The following is a 19,916-nucleotide window of genomic DNA, read 5'->3' on the forward strand; positions in this document are numbered from 1 at the left end:
CCAAAACATTTGAATGGGAGAGTATCACAGCTACCACAAAAATATTAAACTGTACAACTCTTATAACAATAATAAATGTCACAAAATCAGCATATTAGAACGATTTCTGGTGAATCACTGAAGACTGGAGTAATGACTGCTGTAAATACAGCTTTGCATCACAGGAATAAATTATATATAAAAATATATATATATAAAAAAAGAAAATTGTAATAACATCTCACAATATTACTGTATTTAGTGTGCTTGTTATCAAATAAATGAAGCCTCTAAGAGCATAAGAGACTTACCATATGAAACATATATATATATATATATATATAAACTCAATTATCCCCATTTTTTTACTGGTTTAGACTGGTGGTGTATGTGTCAACAAACAAGACACAAGAAACACACAGTTCTCGTTGCATAACAAGTTCAAACTAAACTGTGCAGTCCTGCACTTCGCTCTTGACTCCTCCCACTTGGGCCTCCGTTTTACTAGGGTGGAAAAAACAAACTAGAGATTCGGGACATCCCACAGGGCTTCTGAAGTTTGCAACCAGTGGGTTAATAAACGGGGTCTTTAATCCTAGCACATTTCAGAAGATTCAATTATTTTATCATACACATCTTTGAAGCAATTGAATCCAATCTATTTAACATCACAATCACAAATGCCCATATTTTGGCTTATATGTATAAAACAGATAAACAGGAGGAGAGCGAGCGTATGTGTAAAAATGCTCACGGCTGTATTCATTCACATCAATGCTACTGTTCAAAAGTGTCCTTGAAAGTCAGTATCCATGGATACCTTTTAAACAGCCCCCTTCCACTGGCTGGCCACCATGCACACTTCACTGCCCTCTGAATATGCTCTACACAAAGATCACACGCTCATGTGGACACGTACACACATACTTGAGGCATGCCAAGCCACAGAAAACCCTGCAGAAGCATTATTGATTCAGTATAATAGCTTTCAAAACTAATTTTAGGGGTTCATGAGGCAAATAGAAGTCTAAAGTTTGTGAGCTGTAGCAAAGAGAAACTTACATTTTCATTTTTATTTTCACCTAAAACAAAATGCAAATCTCTTTACAGGGTCTTGATGGGAAAGCACATACATAAATACCAGTGCTCCTTTATTATGAGTGTCAAACAGCTAAAATAGTATTATATATATATATATATATATATATATATATATATATATATATATATATATATATATATATATATATATATATATATATATATATATATATATATATATATATATATATATATATATATATATAGTTTGTTTGCTATTTAGATATATTTTTGAATATTCAATTTGAGGTCTTTGACATGTGGTGTAAATAGAGGTAAAATTTGCTCTTATAAATAATTTTGAATCTAGGGTTTTGGATAGCCTAAACTAAAATCTTGGATTCACAGGTCACCACTTCATTAGCCTGCAAACATTGTGTCATAAACCCACTGGGTCCTGATCCTTCACAATGGGCAACTACTTCCCACATAAAAGGACAATGGTTCTCTTGTTTCATTCCTTTCTTTTCACTTTTCTGACTCCTATATCCCATGGATTTTCATTGAATCATTTCATGCTTTCCTCCTCCCCTGCCCCACTCCCTCATTCACATCTGTTGTGCCTGTAAACATTTGCTGAGATTAAGTCTTCTTTAACATGGTATAAACAACTTGAGGGCTGAGTAACTCCAAAGTTACAAAACAAGATTTCTCAGAAAGCAAAAGAAATCTCAGAGCTGCTGAATCAGCTGACAGCATTACAATTCAGCAATTGGAGCATTAAAATGATTAAGCTCAGTGGTTCTCGGCGGGTGAGGGGTCTTTAGGTCACAGGTCTGGTCTGGTCGTGGACAGCAGAGGGGAAATATAAAATGCAAATAATAAAATACAACCAGCCATATAGTCATAAGTAAAGTAACAAAATAACTGTCACCCCGTCCCATATACGGGACGCCCACGTTTACTTCACTAAATCTTTATCTAATCATGACAAACTATATATCGTTGGAAAGGTCTAGGACTCCTAAATATATATTTTATTTTTTTAATTTTATCTTATATTTTTATTTTAATGATCATATCTTTGATTTTATATACAGTACAGACCATAAGTTTGGACACACCTTCTCATTCAAAGAGTTTTCTTTGTTTTCATGACTATGAAAATTGTAGATTCACACTGAAGGCATCAAAACTATGAATTAACACATGTAGAATTATATATGGAATTATATACATAACAAAAAAGTGTGAAACAACTGAAAATATGTCATATTCTAACCTTTTGCTTTGATTACTGCTTTGCACACTCTTGGCATTCTCTTGATGAGCTTCAAGAGGTAGTCACCTGAAATGGTCTTCCAACAGTCTTGAAGGAGTTCCCCGAGAGATGCTTAGCTCTTGTTGGCCCTTTTGCCTTCCATCTGCGGTCCAGCTCACCCCTAAACCATCTCGATTGGGTTCAGGTCTGGTGACTGTGGAGGCCAGGTCATCTGGCGCAGCACCCCATCACTCTCCTTCTTGGTCAAATAGCCCTTGATGCTTTCATTGTGACTCTACAATTTTGATAGTCATCAAAATAAAGAAAACTCTTTGAATGAGAAGGTGTGTCCAAACCTTTAATCTGTACTGTATATAATAGGACTATGCAATTTTAATGTTTACATTTTATTAATTGCCTAAAACATTCAATATTCATTTAGAAACGAAAATTCAAAATCTTTCCACTCAGGCTATTTTATGGACACACAAAAATTTGGTTCGGGTCGCCACTTGATGTCTGTAAACGTACTGTAAAATCTGGGTTCTGTTACAGAAGTAAACAAAAAAGATGGACTTCCAGATTATTATTATAATTCTTTTTTTTTTAAATCCCAGACTATGAAAAATGACTAGAAACATGAGTAATTTGTAGTAATCTTTATAAAGAACACCGATTTAGCACTTTCAGAACATATTCCTGCCACATTCTGAATCAGTCGATTAAGTCAGGGGTTTCACAGCTACAATTATGCAACTCCAATCTGATAATAGTTACTTTTTCCTGACAAAACAGACCCCCTGCACACACACAGAAGAGTGTAAAGTCAATGCAAGACAGCAACAAAACCCAAGCATGAAAATACTTACATGCTCATCTACATTTACAACAGTTTACAATACTTCAAGAACACTTCTATAATACATTATTGTGAGTTCTTGATGGAAGTCTTAAGATCATGACATCTTATATACATGTACTTACAGCTAGAGATCAAACGACTCCATATGAGAGATTTCCATCAGGTATTTACACTGGCAGCCACACATATGGTAACTGATAAAAAGAGCAACATCTGTACAACTGTGAAGCATCATCCCAATGCTCGAAATTACAAATCTAGGAAGCATATTTAGTAACATCTATAATCAGTGCTGACAATAATGGAGTTGTTTTCTATTTAAGAAGTCTAACTCCTTTTACCCCTAAGCCATGACTTAGCAAAACTAAAGCATGACCTGCTTGCCACTGTTTCTGGGTCACAACACATTTGCTGCTGTATATCTTCATACTGGTTCAAAATGAGTTACTGGATTTGCAATATTCCAAGGTTAGTAGAGGTATTGCATCTAACAAAACCATTACCTGTCACATGTGTTATTCAACTTGGAGACAAAATGTAAAATGGCATTGTTTCCTTCATGGCTGTAACCTAAAGCACAGATCAAGTCTGTTGAGAAGAGATCACCACAGTCCTAGATGGAGAACTACAAGTGCATTGCTACTACCACTGCCAGTGACGAACAAATTTACACTGCACTGCTAGAGTCCTGGAGGAAGTGCACGTGTTGTGATCTCAGCATGCTTTGATGAGGTCTGGAGGCAGTTTTAGACGATGGATCCCTTCGAGGAGGACAGATGAATGGAGCGAATGCGTGTGGCCAGCGTCTTCTCGAGATCATGCAACACGTCAGGGCAGCAGTTATCCACCGGGGGGTTATAGAGCAACTGTTTAAATGGCTCAAGCTCTATGAGAACTGCCATGTTCTTTAGAAAGTAGCCCTCGATGTAGGACGACAGCTCAGGTGCCTCCAGGAACTAAGAGAGAAGGAGAGGAAAGAAAATACTGAGAATGTACAAAATGTTTTATATGCATTGGAATGCAATCTGAGAACATGTTAGATTGCTTCATAAATAGACTGCTGTTACTTTAGCATGGTTATAGATCTCCACACAAGTTTCGGTGTTGATGTTCTTGGCACAGATGATCTCACAGTGTCTCTGTAAAGCCTCCAGCTGGAAGAACTTAGATGCAGAGAGAAGCTGGAAGATAGCAGAGCAGAGAGACGTTGAGACCAAAAGAAAAAAAACTCAAATACGCCTAATATTGTATATAAGATTCATAGGTAAATGTCAATTAAAAAAAAAACAAAAAAACATTATTTGTGTAGTTAGTTTATTTTTAGTGCTTTATTTAAATGCCGAAAATACTTTCAAACAGCAAGAATGCATTAATTTGATACAAATTGAGAGTAAGTAATGACATTTATAATGTAACAATATTTATATTTCAAATAAATCTTTTGAACTTTTTCTTCATCAAAGAATCCAGCTCATCTGTTTTCAACACTGATAATAATAAGAAATATGTATTGAACATCAAATCAGCATGACAGAATGATTACTAAATAATTGAGTGAGTAATGGTTGCTGAAAATTCAGCTTTGCCAACACAGGAGTAAACTGCATTTTAGATTGTATTAAAAAAGAAAACAGTTATTTTAAATTGTAATAATATTTCCCAATATTGCAGTTTTGTCTGTATTTTTTATCAAATAAATAGCTGTGCATTTCAACCCCTTTCCACTGTGAAATGCCTTAAATATAACTATGCTAGACTGGGATAACATAAGGACTCCAAATGAGTTATTAGTACTTACATCCATAACCTCAGTGTTTCTGATGTGAAGTGAATCCGTTCCACCAAAGTACAGATACTGCATCACCAGCTATATGAAAAAAGCAAAATATAATATTTCATGCATCAGTCAAACACACGACAGACCACAATATAAAAATGATGAGGCTCCTTTCCCTCTCAATAAAAAAATAGCAAGATACACTCGCCTCTTCTCAGACCATTAGTGGAGCAGTCAGACTTTACCTGAAATACATTGTATTTGACATGGCTGATTTCAATACAGGTGTTCTCAGCAGCTGGTCTGTTAGCCAGAAGTGATTTAAACCTTGGTATAAGAAGGAGAAGTTAAAACAGCAATACTACTCCATATACAGTAACAATAAATTAAAATGTGCTGTTATTGGGCCTCATATCTGTGTTATTAATATGGTATTGTAATTACAACAATAGCACACAAGGCACACTGCCACTGCGTTTAATAGTGTTTATTTTTAGTTGGATGCTATGCATCAACTGACTTGTTGGAGGCAGTGAAGAGCAAAACTTTGTGAGCGTGGAATGGCTGTCCCTCCACCAGGAAGGTCACATCTGACATCTCCTTGTTGTTTAGAAAATGAGGATCTGACATAAACATATCACAGATACATTTCATTTATAAAGAATGGGGAATGTCGGTTATCCTCAGAGGGCTTACATGTATAATGCATGATCTGCTAACAAATACACACACACACACACACACACACATACATACTATGTTATAGGAGATCATGCATTATACATGTAAGCCCTCTGAGGATAACCGATAGAAACAGACTGAAATGTAAGCCTTTGTTCACTGAAAATCTGTACAGAATCCCAAGATCTATTAAAATTCCTGAAATTCATTTAACTAATAATTTATGTAACTTATGACCTTGAAGTTAGAAAGCTTCACTCCTTTTTTAATTGCAGAATGTGCTTTACTTATTTTAGCTTTATTTTGATGAACAACATTTTTTCTTAATTGTTTTAGCTAACCATAACAGCACTGAACAAAATTATTATAAAGATGGAATTTAATTAGAATTTTAAAGATGCATTTAATTAATTCAAACAAACTGTACTTAATTAAAGTAATCTGTTCAGAATTTTGTGTTCTGCAAAAGGAATCAGTTATACGGTTTGGAATGAGGGTGATTGAATAATTTTTTATCTCTTCAACCTGCATTAAAAATATTTTTTACTTTTTTTATATATTTTTTTTAATGGTACTTGACATTTCATTAACAAAAAGAGTGCTCAGTTTAATTCAAAATGTCAGTTACAGTAGTGTTGGTCATGACCAGCTTGCATTTGTTTGTATTTTACAGAGAGCACTCCACAACCTGATATCTCGTTCTACATACCCAGTCTTGATGTCTGTTTCCTCTTGATCTCTGTAAGTTTGGGGATCGGATACGGCCCGTAGCACTGAGTAAATATCATGGCCAGCTGCTGACTAATTACTTCATTCTGCAAACCAAGAGAAAGTAACATGTAACCTCTCATCAAGCCCCATTACAAAGCAAAACATTTTGACTTGCCTTGGGGGTGTTATAGCGCCTGTGTTTCAGTGTGTGTGAAGGTTATGTGTATGTGTGAGCTTGCATAGCAAAACTGCACCATCTATTCTTGAGACGTCCAAATGCATGGTGTTTTTTGGGATCAGTGTTACGGGATGATAGGAGTACTCTAAGTTCAGGAAGATTCTTAAATCCCTGTCAGATTGCTCCCTCTGCAGTTTGAACGATCAGCTTCTCTGAAAGATTGTTAGAGGTTCCTCATCAACTTGACATTTCTCTCGCCCGGCCTGCCTCTGCCTCTACAATTCACCTGCTGTCAGCACAGCACAGCTATTTCCTCTCTCTCCCGCTCTCTCTGCCGTTCTTTCTCTTGGTCTCTCTCTCTCTTTGTACTAACAAGCAGACACATTATTTTTGAAGGTTGAGCAGGGAGTGGAAACTGTCAGTGATTTCTGCAGGGCTCAGAGTAAGGTTCCTTGACTCCACCAAAGATCAACCTTGACAAACACGCTCACACATACACCTACTATATACTATATGAAACCCATGTTTTTCTTTACTTCCTGTACTGTCTGATCTGCTTTAGAGGGAGGAGGTATGGATGTGTGAAGCAGATGTAATGGTCAGTGTCTAAGGATTCTTTCTAGCACCCTAGGTTTCAAAGCAAAGCTCACTATTACATAATGCTGTGGGAGGACATCAACAGAATGCCCAATTCAAATTATGTGAGTTTCTGCATCCACTTCCTGTTCTAAAGTAGCAATGTGTTCCCCAGGGTTCTGGATTCCAAAGGATTCGGAGAGAAGTAACCCATGGAAGTGTTCTAGAAATTATCCGACGGGTATGATCATGTTTCTCAGGCAAGCTACTAGCAAGACCAAGATCAGAGGTTTGATTCCCAGAGAAAGCGTATTGGTGTCAATTGTGCATGTGAGTTAAGCATGTGTTTTTATTCACCTTGCTGGCACGCAGGATCTGGAACATGAGTGGGAGTCCATGTGTTATGAGTTCCTCTGTGTACTCCTCCTCTTCTATAGAGCTGAACTCTTTCAGCAGACCCTGGATCAGCGGCCGCCGGTGCTGCAGGAAACACGTTCGCAGTGACTCCAGCCAGGTGTGCAGCGTCCAGGGCACCCCTGATATACACAAAAACACATGACAATCACCGTTTTATTTTTATACATGGAGATATGTTATGTGATCAGTAGCCTAGAGTCGCCTTTGAGATTTTCATCTGAATACACTACTGTTTTTTTTAAATAATATTTTATGCTTACCAAGGCTGCATTTATTCAATCAAAAATACAGTAAAACAGAAATATTGTAAAATATTATTACAATTTAAGGAACTGTTTTGTATTTTAATATATTTTAAAATTGAATTTATTTCAATAAAGATGGCAAAGCTGAATTTTCAGCAGCCAATAATCTAGTCTTTAGTGTCACATGATCCTTTAGAAATCATTCTGATATGCTTATTAAAATGCTGTGATCCTTAACATTTTTGTGGACGCTTTGATAAGTTTTTCAGGACTTGATGAATAAAAGTTAAAAAACAGCATTTACGATGAACAGGAAATTCATTTGGAACATAAATTTATTATTAATTTTATAATAATATTTTATACTTTAAATATATAATATTTTATATATTATAAATGTTTTACTGTCACTTTTGGTCAATTTAATGCACCCTCACTTAATAAAAATATCCATTTCTGAAAAAAAGTTCCATGCAAATTTCTGTTTAATTGTATGTCATGTCAAAATTGTCCAAACACAGCACATCTCTATTCAACAAGCCATTCAATACATTAAGCTATACTTCAATTAAGCATTAAGCACTGTATTAATTCTAAACTTGATGTAATGCTAATTCATTGTGATGCCATTATTTGATTATTATAGATACAGTATCAGCACTGACCTAAACTTCTGATGTCCAATGTGATGTCGACATAGCTGTGTTCAGAGCTGTGATACATCGCCTCTCTCAGAGCTTTGAGTTTGGCCTTCCCTGTGCGGGTTGCTTCCATCTTTAGAGAATTTCTCTCTTCCATCGTTGATCCCTCAGCCAAGATCTCCTGTAGAGACAGAATATCTGCCTTTCCCTTTTCAGACTGCGACAGAAGCTTGCAGAACACGTTCCTGCAGCACGAGGATGAGGATGATTTTGCAGGTTTATTAATAAATTACAAGACTGTGTGGGTGCATGTATTTGATTTATGCATGTGTGTGTGTTTGTGTGTTACCTGTGTCCATGCGCTGCGGCCAGACTGTAGGAGTTCATGTCCCCGTGTGGTGCGGTGGAAATGCCGTTGCGGTACATGGTCCCAACCATGGGGTCCGCTCCTCTCTCCAAAAGCAAACTGACCAGCTCAAAGTTCCCTACAGCACACAAACTGCTGAGTCCTCTCTAGTGGTCTCGCTGGCTTATAATTAAGGAATTCGAGAAGGAAGTGGCACTGTTATCCGGTCTGCAGTGTGAGCTTTCTTACCTGCAGCGGCAGCTAACTGCAAAGGCGTCTCAGTGTAGTTCTCCATCCCGTCCTGCAGAGAGCCCTCCACATTAGCTCCAGCGTCCAGAAGCAACTGAGATAAAAGGAAGGAGAGAGAGGAGATTTGGTTTTCCATAGTGGAGAACTCCAGCTGTAGTGAATAAGCTAATGAAAGCAATTCCTGCTAAGATTCATTCGAGGAATTAGAGACAATGACAGTAAAATAAGCAAACACATAATGAATCATAATGGCTGAATGAATCATGCAGACAAGGCTTTCAGGAGAAAACTGATGCATAGTCTTATGCATACTCAGTTGTTTGGCTTGAAATCTTGGCGAAAGGTCGGGCGGGAGAGAGAGGTCACTACCTGCACCACGGGGATGTGCTGGTGAAGTACAGCGAAGGTGAGAGGCGTGGCCTGCCGGGTCTCTGGAAAGACTGAGGGGTACTTTTGCACTGTGTTTGGCACCTATGGGAGGTACAGGGGACAGAGTAGGGCACATAAGAGAGAGAGATCGAGACCTTTAAACACCTGTCCTGGGAAAGCACAGAGACGCTGCGCTTATCTGAAAATATGGAGATAGTAGAGGATCTTTTGCCTCTTTACAGGAGCTGCCTGCTGAGTGTGTATATGTACAGTACAAACACCATTCAAAGGTTTGGGTTCAAAAGAAATTAATAGTTATATTCACTATGCATTAAATTTATCAAAAGTGACAGTAAAAACATTTATAAAAGATTACAAAAGATTTCTATTTTAAATAAATGACAACTTCTCTGTCAAATAATCTGGAAAATGTTTATCACGGTTTCGACAAAATTATTAAGCAGCACAACTATTTTCTACATTGATAATAATAAGAAATGTTAATAACAAGAGCCTACTGATAAACACTTATTACTTTCAACTCATTAGTTACAAAAACAAATTACAGTAGCTCTTTATATCAAAATATAACTAAAATGATTATGCTGATAATATAATTTTTGTGTATTAGTGTAATAAATTATTTAAATAAAGTATTTTTATTTCCATTTGTTAAAACTAGAACCATTTTTTTTTGTATTTGGCAAAAAGGTTAACATAATAACTGCTGGGTTTTTAACCGGCAACCTTCAATAAAAAAAGTTTATTAAATTAATTAAAAAATTATCGAAAATGGACACCATTATATATTCAGTACATTTCTTTTTTATTTCCATTTCTACTCAAATTTATTTCTACAGTACATATTGTAAAGATAAAAATTGAAGATTAACCCAATAAGTGTTAGAGAGAAAAACAGCACCTGATTCATAGCATGAACTTTTCACATTTTTATGACACATAGTTGTAAACAATTTGATTTCCCTGCTACAAGTGACTGAAACCTAAAACTTGTGCTGATATCTCTGAGACGTGTTTAATCAAGCTGGAAATCGTGATGAATAGTGAGCGTGTGAATTAGTGAGAAATCTGTCTTTGCTAGCTTCTAGGGCCCAGTTTGGCAGAACAACACCTAGTGACAGTGACTTCCAATAAAACAGCTGAAATCTACCCAGACAAGTCCCTCATGGGCATGAAAAGCAGTCTGAGTTTTCTCCTGTCATACCACGACACAGAAACACAAACACTACACTTGAAACTACATGACATGGTGAATGGGAGTACAGAATGTGTATATAAGAATACAGCAGAGATGTAGTTACAAACCTCACTGTTGATGTCGGCTCCTGCATCTAGCAGCATCTGAACCATGGCTTCGTCACCACGGACACATGCGTACATCAGAGGGGTCATGCCCTGGCAAACACAACAGACCAGTCACATTGAGCATACGCCAGACATATCTTCTGATTTTGGACATACAACTTCACAATATGCAGTATTTCATTTAAATACATTGCTCTATTTTATACGGACAAAATTTAAGCACTGAAAGTCTTTTTGTGTTGTTTTATCTCCTGTAAAACCATAAAATATCTCAAATCAAGAGATGGAAAATCAGATTAGTTAATTAGCTATGAAACAAAGGTAATGGCAAATGTTTCCACTCCCTGAGGTCAATAACAGAGCAAAGTAATAAGAGATGAAGAGATGAAAACCACTGATGTGTTTCTAAAAGCTGGCTCTGATTAATATTGTCAACTGCTAAACACTGTGAATCTTGAGGGAAACCTGCTGTGTAAATCCTTCTGGGCTTTAATAAATGGAAAATATAGCAATGTATGCAAGCATTTACCATCTGCAACCTATCAACCTACGCATTTGTCTTCATTTAGTTGCTTGGTCTCTAGATATTTGCACCTGGAGTTGCACCTGAATTTATACTGGGACCTCATAAAAAGAAACCTCTTCTAGGGGCTGAACCTGCAACTTTAAGTTTCCAAGACCAGGCCAGAACCATCACAAAATAATTCACAGAGGTTTTCTAACATGTAACATGTAAACTTAAGTTGCATTTACATTCAAAATTTGATTTAAATCTTCAAGACAATTATAGTAATTTAATTTAGATAAACTGATGCTATTTTATTATATTCAAAGCACAAAGTTTCAAAGTTTTTAAAAAGAAAACAACTCAAAAATGTAATTAATCTCAGTAAAAGTACACATCATATATGCTAAATATTTGCTAAATGTTTGCAAAGATCTATATAATATCAGAGTTAACATTTCCTGCACCATGTAAATGTTTTTTAAGGTTTTTTCAAATGTTTACTTTTAGCCAATTGTTCAATTTCATCCTTGCTAAATAAAATTAAATAATACAATTAAAAAAAAAATTCTTACTGACCCCAAACTTCTAAACGGAAGTATATATTTCAGGAATGGGGTTCATATGCTAAGAAATCTAAATATTTGTAACTGATTAGCATTAAAAATATGATGAAACCCCTACATTCCCATACTGTTAAATACAAAAATAAGTTTTCTTTTTGTGTGCATGAACGTGTCTGTTTATCCAACAATCTTTCTAACCTGTTCACTCATACTGTTGATTCCACCGGGGCCTAGTAAGTTGATGGCCTGGTTGACGAGGTCAGTGCGGCCGCAGTTAAGCATGCGGAAGCCGAGGTCCTGCAGGAACTTGGCCTCGGTCGAGGGAGCATCCAGCTTACGTGACATACAGAAACAGTCATCTGTCCTGCGGCACACATACAAAAACATCTCTGTAATGTCTTAATCCTCTGCAAAAAAAAAAGCTCAAATCATAAATTCGAAGTAAAACACTCATCTATGGGCCAACCTTTTATTACAACACTTGGCCTAATAGCAATAAAACAGCAGTTATGGTGCGAGGCATGCCTTATGTTGGGTCGACTGAGCTTGTTTTCTCTGTACAGACTGTTTATGAGCCATTCTCATTTCAGTCATGATGGGTGGCAATATCTGGAAGCTGGATGTTAATTTAATGGCAGCACGCTTACTTCAGCTGGCGGGGTTCACAATCCACCCCAGGCAGCAGGAGTCTGGCTGCCTGCCGAACATCATCGCTATCCACTGAAAAGCTGCGGCGGTGCTCCGCGTGTGCCAAAGCTACTCTGATCCACTCCATCAGAGGAGGCAGAACGAGAAATGGCCTGCAGGTGGAGACAAAATGATTATGGAATTTAACAAATGCATATTAGGTATCTTTACTAATATTATTAGCAGTGGTGTATAAAGTACCTAAAAGCCATACTTAAGTAAAGTACAGATATCTTACCAGAAAATTACCTTGGTAGAAGTTGAAATCACTGTTTAGAATATTACTTGAGTAAAAGTCTTAAAGCATATGATATTTATTGTACTTAAGTATGAAAAGTATTTTTTAAATCTTAAACATACTTAGTATTGAAAGTAAAAGTAAATGCGAGATGGAAAAGAAGCAAATAAATATATATAAAAATGTTCATACACAGCCTGAATAGTAAGGTTGTGTTCATTTTTAACTTTTTTTTAACCCTTCCATTTTGTATTTTTGGGGTAAGAATAAGAAGTACTTCATCCGGTACTTAGTGTCTTTTATTCCAACATAAGAAAACATTTCTGGAATCTGCATCTGACATAGCATTTAGATGTATTTACACAGTTTATGTATCTCAGAGTGGACATGGATGCATTTAAACAGACATAAAACGTTAAATACTGATATTTTAAATAATTTATAACATGAAAGATATAGTCGAAATGTTAAAACCGCCAGTAGGTGACAGCAAGTGACTGTCAGTGCCATTGAGATTTAACTGATTCATTCAAATGGTTGATTCATTCAGAGTTAATGAGTGAATCATTGAATCGTTTATTCAACCGGTTTGTTCAAAAAGCTGATTCATTCAGTAAGTAAACACCATTTGCTGAGAGAAGTGCTGTGATCTTTGTGTGAAACTATTTTTTTTGGCAAAATTGAGCAAAAACAAGCAATATTATGTCTAAATGTAAGTCACTTAATTGCTTTACTGAACTTTTATAAATTTGTTATTAAATGAGCTCATGCTGATATCTGCAGAAAAACGGTACTCTTTTTGTGATATAGATTAAGTTAACAATATTAAATTATAGAAATATAAAAAGCATAGAAGCATTTTTGCCATCTACAATTTAGAATGCCTGGAATTTTGAGGTTTAATAGACTAACAAATCAATGTAAGTGCACTCTATGTGTGATTTAGTGATATATCCTACTTGATAATGTCAGATGGCAAATCATTACAACAACCCTGACCATTTTATTGCAGACGATGCTGACACACACCCCGGCTGTGTTCGAAATGGCATACTTGCTTACTGCTTATTGTTTACAGCCCAGTACACAGTGAATACTGCCTACTATTTTTTAAAGAAAAGTGTGTGAAACAGTATACGATTAACAACAAAACATTAATTCAGCACTGCTGCAGAGGTTGTTACCTCTCAAATAAATGTACTAACCATTCATACAAAGTCTTGTTAATTAAGGATTCATACTAGTAAACAATGCTATATTGCTCAATTTAATTCATTTCCTAATTAATGGACTTTACATACTGAGCAGAACTAATAATAATTGTGTAAATAGTAGTTAGGTGGTAGAGATTTATATTTCAGTACTGTAGTGCATTATAAAACAGTATGCAGTAACATAATGTGTTTAAATTATCAGACTTAAAAATATTATTGAATGAATGCAACTTTAAAGTTTAAAAAACCTCACTATACGTATACTGCTAACCACCTGATAACACTGTATTATTCACTCATGCGTTAGAAGATTAAACATTACATGGAGCACGTTGCATTCTGTGAAACAGTATCCCATGCAGTGTCTTCAGATGCATACATCAAATTTCAGCAAATGTAGCAGGTAATCTGGGCATTCCATGCATACAGAACATACACGCAGCATACTGCAATATAGCAGCAGCTGTGTGGTAGTATGCCATTCCGAACACAGCTTCTGTACTGATTTCAGTGTACTTGAGTTCTATTTAGCAGATTCTGGTAAATACTGTATAGTAGGTCATCCGGGTATTTGATGCATACAGAAAATGTGTACGCTATGCTCAGCATACATACTGGATACTGCAGAAATAGTGAGAGTAGTATGATAGTAGTATGACGAACGCAGCAGCCGACTCCACTTGCAGTCTGTTGCACTGTATTTCGCATTTACACTCTGCATTTCATCATATTACAGTGTCAAGCTGAATAAACGACTACTTGGCTTAAGGTAAGTACTTTGAGGGACTGCATCAATCAGAAAGCTCCCTAGCAAAAATGCCCAGCCACTTTGTAATGCATGCAGTAAGTACAGTGTGAGGTCCTCACCTCTCGGTCTGTAAGGTGACTTTGGATGGCTCTACGTTGGGGTTCTCCCACTCCATCTGAGGGCAGTGCATGAAGTAGCAGAGCGTATATAAAGCCTCGGGTTCCCAGTGGATCAGGCTGCACTTCTGAGGGAGCGGAGTGCCGTTGCTGTGGTTCTTTATGCTCAGAGGCTGGAGGTGATGCATGGCTCTGGACACTAAATCACCTGTCAGGGCACAAGAGACCTATGGTTAGCTGAATGATGTAAATGGTGAAGGACAGTACTGTCGTTGCATTGAAGTTACAGCATAAAAAATTAGCAGCTCTGTCAATCTTTCTCTGCCAGTCAGCTGTTTGTAGGTCCTCGGCAGCACGTTTGTCAGTAATGAAATTCTCAGCCTGTCCATCGAACTGAATATTACACAAAACTATTATGTAATTTTGCCATAGTTCACCTGTCATGACTCCTTAAGGACAAATTTTTGATCACTCCAAATGACCTGGTATATCGTTTGAATTTACAAAATCAATAGGTGCCTATTTGCATTTATGCAATTTGAAAAAAGTCTCTTATTCTCACCAAGACTGCATTTATTTAGTCTAAAACAGAGTAAAAACTGTAATATTGTGAAATATTATTACAATAATAAACTGTGTTCTATTTTTTTATATGTTTAAATATATAATAAATATACATCTCTGTGATGGCAAAGATACATTTTCTGAAATATGCTGATTTGGTGCTCAATTACTACACAGCAACTGATTTAATATCAGCTCAGCTCAGCAAAAAATAATAATTATATATATATATATATATATATATATATATATATATATATATAAAATATACAAGTTCACAATTTCTAAGCTGAGTCTTACTAGCAATTAAGCAATGCAATGTAGCCTGAGAATACGTATTTACATTAAACAAGTTCAAAATTTAGCAAATAAATCCACCATTAAATGTTTATAAAATATATATATATTCACCAGTATACTATGGCTTTTTTTTTTTTTTTTTTATAAATATGTGCACGTTTGCATGAGATGTTTTGTAAAGAGCATACAATCTGATGGATCGTGTTGAACACCAAAGATGAAAAATGTCACAGAACAAGGTCAGACAAAGCTCTGCATTCATTACACAGAACATTAAACACTCTTTCTCTCACTCTAATGACTTCTGCCTTTCATATGAGAAACTTTCGGGTCATCTAACAGTCCCATTTTGTCCATGAGACCTAATTCTTCTGTATATGTTCAAGTCAATAAAACACTCTGAAAGGAACGCTGAGAAACAGTCTCATCTATTACTCTGCAACTTAAATGACTGCAGCACTCGCACTTGTTCTCTCTAGAACATTCCATATCTCTGTTACTCCAATGAATTAACAAGGTGCGAGATGAGCATTTATTTAAAGAAATAAACAACTTGTTTAACTGTTGTAATTCCTCTGCCAAGGCTGCAGATTTAAAGAAATAGCCAAACCGAACTCTTGTCTATTTTACAAGGTGACGATTTCATATGAATTTGCACGGAAAAATTTTTTTTTAAGAAAAAGCATGAAGGTTCGCCTCTAACCTGTCACCGGGACATGAGTAAAAAAAAAAAAATAATAATTATGAATGAGATTGTACATATTCAAATTAATTAGCCACCGATTCCCTGAAACACAAAATAAATATGAAATGCGACACTGTGTTAGAAAAGCTTATCTAAAAATGAAAAGCCTGCCATTATTTACTTATCCTCATGATGTTTCAATCGTCCATGGAAGATAAGAGAAGGTATTCTGAACTGTTTTTTATTTAATTTTATTTTTTTTCCCACTAAATTAAAGTAAAGACAGTCCAATGTTCGGACAAAAACAGTTGACTTCTTCTGGATTTGGAACAACTTGAGCAAGAGTAAATAATGAAAAAATAAACCAAGAATGCCGGCATTGTAAAGCAAGAATACTGATGAGTTCGAGCGGAAGCTATGTGAACTGTCTGACAGTGGAGGCCAAAGATATGCACTATAATTACACACAATAATTATAGGATTATGTGGAATACATTATCAGCAGCCGAGGCAGTTACATACACAAAACAATAAAGCGCAAGAATACACCTGTCAGCAGAGAAACACACAGCTTTAGCAGTCGGAGGTGGTGGCAGGAGGCTCTCGAGACGAGGAAAGATGCTGGAAGCCACCAGGGCACTTCTGTGACCAACCCTCATCTCTTATTCATGATAGTGTGTGACATTTCCTCAAGTCAGAGGGGCAGCAGAGGAACTGACTGAGAGATAAGCTCAAGACTAACCAGCTAAACAAACACAGCAACGGCGAAAGGTCTTCGTCTATTAGTCATGACTGTAAACCTCATTACCAAGAGAGCCAATCATCTACAAGTACTGTAGGCTATTCATATAAATAAGCATGGCCATGTAAGATAACAACACAGCAGAAGATTTTCTTTTTGCTTAATCGTCTTGGGTCAAATATGATACTCTTATCCATAACAGCAGAGAAGGTGCCCTTCATCACCAGACTGAAAACGAGACGTTGGGAATGGAGGATTCAGAATGGTGTTTTACTTTGAAAACTAAGCAGAATCGATTGGTTGTCCTCCCTGAACCAAGATATAAATTATAGAGGAAAGGCCACGAGAGAGGTTTACGTAACAGAACAGATTTTTTGTCTTTTTCAACTGTCAGACTGGGATTAGTCGGATTAACTGTACTTGTTTTATTTAAAATGTCTGAAAAATCATGGGTACATCAACATCAAAGCTGTTTTTTCCCAAAATAAACAGAAAGGCATATATATATATATATATATATATATATATATATATATATATATATATATATATATATATATATATATATATATATATATATATACACGTGTGTGTGTGTGTGTATAAAATCATTTTTAATTATTAATCCTATAAAATATTACATTTAATCATTAAATAGTTAATTGAAATCATGATCAAAATCAAAACATAAGCTAAGCACACAATTAAGCTCATTTCCTATTACTGTAATGCAAATAAATTCATATTCTCATTAGTTTAATGTGAAAAAAACAATGATATATTAACTAAATATACAGTATCTACTTTAAATATATGTAATAAAACAACACTTAAATGGTACTAAAATGTGTAATATGTACTGTAAATAATCTAAAATAATAAACACCATTAAAATAATAATAAAATAATAACATTAATGATGACAATAATCATAAGATGTTTTGACATTGGAGCACATTTTGTGTCCATGTATGCGTGTATATTTTATAATGTTAATAATATTTTAGATATTAGGACCACTTGAGTTTTGTATTCTTTTAGATATATTCCATATTTGAAGTACTGTACCTGTAGAAACTGTATATTTACCTTTTTATGATTTTAACCCACAGTTTTCTCTTATTCTTCTGTTAAAAAGACTTGGTCTAGGTCTCATCACACCTACTGTTCATAATGAGGTTCTTTTCCAGAAATGCCAAAGAAATGTATATCTCAGCAGCCATCAAGGTTACAACTACAGTTTCTGTGACAGAAAACTCACTGCTCACCAGAATTGCTTTATATCCTGTAAGAAATATGTAGATAAACAATTAAGAACCAGTCATTGGGCACCAGCGGTGCTCCAGAGCAATGAAGCAATGAAATGTAATGAGCGTTTTATGGAGCAAGAGGGAATAAATGCATTAGCAGAGCTATGGGAGGAAACAGGAACTTTTAGGAAAACACGGGGAAATTTTTTTATGGGCAGCATGGAAACACTCTGATGGCAATCCAGCCATGAAGGTCTTTGATTGGTGTCTGGCCAACCAAAAAAAGAAAGGAAAAAACTCCTGACTGTTGTGCAGGTTTCATTCAGACAGATCCTAATGCAAGCCACTTAAACAGCTATTTATTTTGCATAAAAGGTCAAGTCTCCTTTAGGGCTGTTTTTAGAATTGGTGCAGACAAATGCGAAAATGACTATCAACAAATGTTCCTTTCATAATCAGCTGTTAATGGCTAAGTAACTGCTATAGCCCAAGGTAAAGTTTTTGCACGCACACACATGCATGCTGAAAGCAGTGAATTGGTCTTATAGATCAAACAAACCATTACACGTACAAAAAAGTAGTACGTAGGAAAAAGCCCATAAAGTGCATAAGCACTTAGCTTTTCTGGACTTTATTTGTCCCTTAGTTAATGGCTTTTATTATTGTACATAATAGAAACGAAATTTAAAAATCCACCACTTATCTTTTCTGTACAGAAAGCAATAGCTACTCAATCTACATTACTGTTAAATTGACCCCAGAAAGAGTCAGAAAATGCATTCTTCAATGCAAATCTGGAGAGGGGATTATTAAGGAACAAGATCAGCTTACTCAAGGACACAATGGAATTTTAAGAGACAAGAATGAGACAGAAAAGGCTTCTAAGGCATCGACCTTTTGACCCTTTAGTGCTCTTCAGGGAGAGATGTCTTCTTGTTAACTTGCTCATGAGTGACATAAAAAAACTGTGTGCTGTAATAAGAAATTTAATCTATCACCATGAAGTCCTGTTACGGAATTTTATGAGTGTAATTATATTATAGTACAATGTAATTTGTAGATTTCAGGCCTCCCTCTGGATGTAGACGATCGTGGCAAGCATACAAAAGGTCATACTTCAGATGCACAGTGATTTGCTGAGAGGCAATGACTTTGAGAGTCGAAATGCCTTCGATTCCAATTTAGTAGCAAACAGCTTTGAATTTGTAATAACCCAGATTCTACTGCAAAAGCCTATAAACATTGTACTCGAACACAGTTATAAATATACATTACGTAATACACTAGCATTCAAAAACATGGACTTAGGATTTTTGTTTTTAAAAAAGATAAAGTCTCTTATGCTCACCAAGAATTTATCTGATAAATTATAATTTAAAAGAACTGTTATAACCAAGATATATACAAAAGTTCAGGGTAAGATAAAAAACAATAATAATACTTTTATTCAATAAGGACTAAAAGTGAGAGTAAAGATAATTCAAATGTTGTAAAAGATTTCTGTTTCAAATAAATGCTCTTTTGAACTTTCTATTAATCAAAGAAACCTGATCATGGTTTTCACAAAAATATTAAGCAGATTTTTTTTTTATTCCGCTTTGCTATCAAAGATGATAGCAAAAGTCAAGATGAAAAAATCAGC

The 19,916-nt window shown here is 35.6% G+C and overlaps 1 protein-coding gene across 2 annotated transcripts in view; it reads right to left on the reverse strand.

The window, feature by feature from the left end:
* Nucleotides 1-2,925: 2,925 nt before the first annotated feature.
* Nucleotides 2,926-19,916, reverse strand: part of LOC127934703 (ankyrin repeat and BTB/POZ domain-containing protein 3-B-like) — a 59,586-nt gene continuing 42,595 nt past the window's right edge. The window contains exons 3-17 of one of the 2 annotated variants that reach the window (XM_052532247.1): nucleotides 14,737-14,941; nucleotides 12,378-12,530; nucleotides 11,929-12,094; nucleotides 10,660-10,749; nucleotides 9,334-9,435; nucleotides 8,965-9,058; nucleotides 8,719-8,854; nucleotides 8,394-8,614; nucleotides 7,424-7,602; nucleotides 6,311-6,416; nucleotides 5,441-5,543; nucleotides 5,166-5,247; nucleotides 4,942-5,010; nucleotides 4,211-4,324; nucleotides 2,926-4,099 (exon numbers count right to left, since the gene is read on the reverse strand). In XM_052532247.1, the coding sequence (XP_052388207.1) occupies nucleotides 3,890-4,099; nucleotides 4,211-4,324; nucleotides 4,942-5,010; nucleotides 5,166-5,247; nucleotides 5,441-5,543; nucleotides 6,311-6,416; nucleotides 7,424-7,602; nucleotides 8,394-8,614; nucleotides 8,719-8,854; nucleotides 8,965-9,058; nucleotides 9,334-9,435; nucleotides 10,660-10,749; nucleotides 11,929-12,094; nucleotides 12,378-12,530; nucleotides 14,737-14,941 (2,030 nt within the window). In that variant the 3' untranslated portion in view covers nucleotides 2,926-3,889. The remainder of the gene's footprint in view (nucleotides 4,100-4,210; nucleotides 4,325-4,941; nucleotides 5,011-5,165; nucleotides 5,248-5,440; nucleotides 5,544-6,310; nucleotides 6,417-7,423; nucleotides 7,603-8,393; nucleotides 8,615-8,718; nucleotides 8,855-8,964; nucleotides 9,059-9,333; nucleotides 9,436-10,659; nucleotides 10,750-11,928; nucleotides 12,095-12,377; nucleotides 12,531-14,736; nucleotides 14,942-19,916) is intronic. The other variant, XM_052532249.1, reaches the window with a different exon arrangement.

Source organism: Carassius gibelio, chromosome A18, assembly GCF_023724105.1.
Source record: "Carassius gibelio isolate Cgi1373 ecotype wild population from Czech Republic chromosome A18, carGib1.2-hapl.c, whole genome shotgun sequence".
Taxonomy (NCBI): Eukaryota; Metazoa; Chordata; class Actinopteri; order Cypriniformes; family Cyprinidae; genus Carassius; species Carassius gibelio.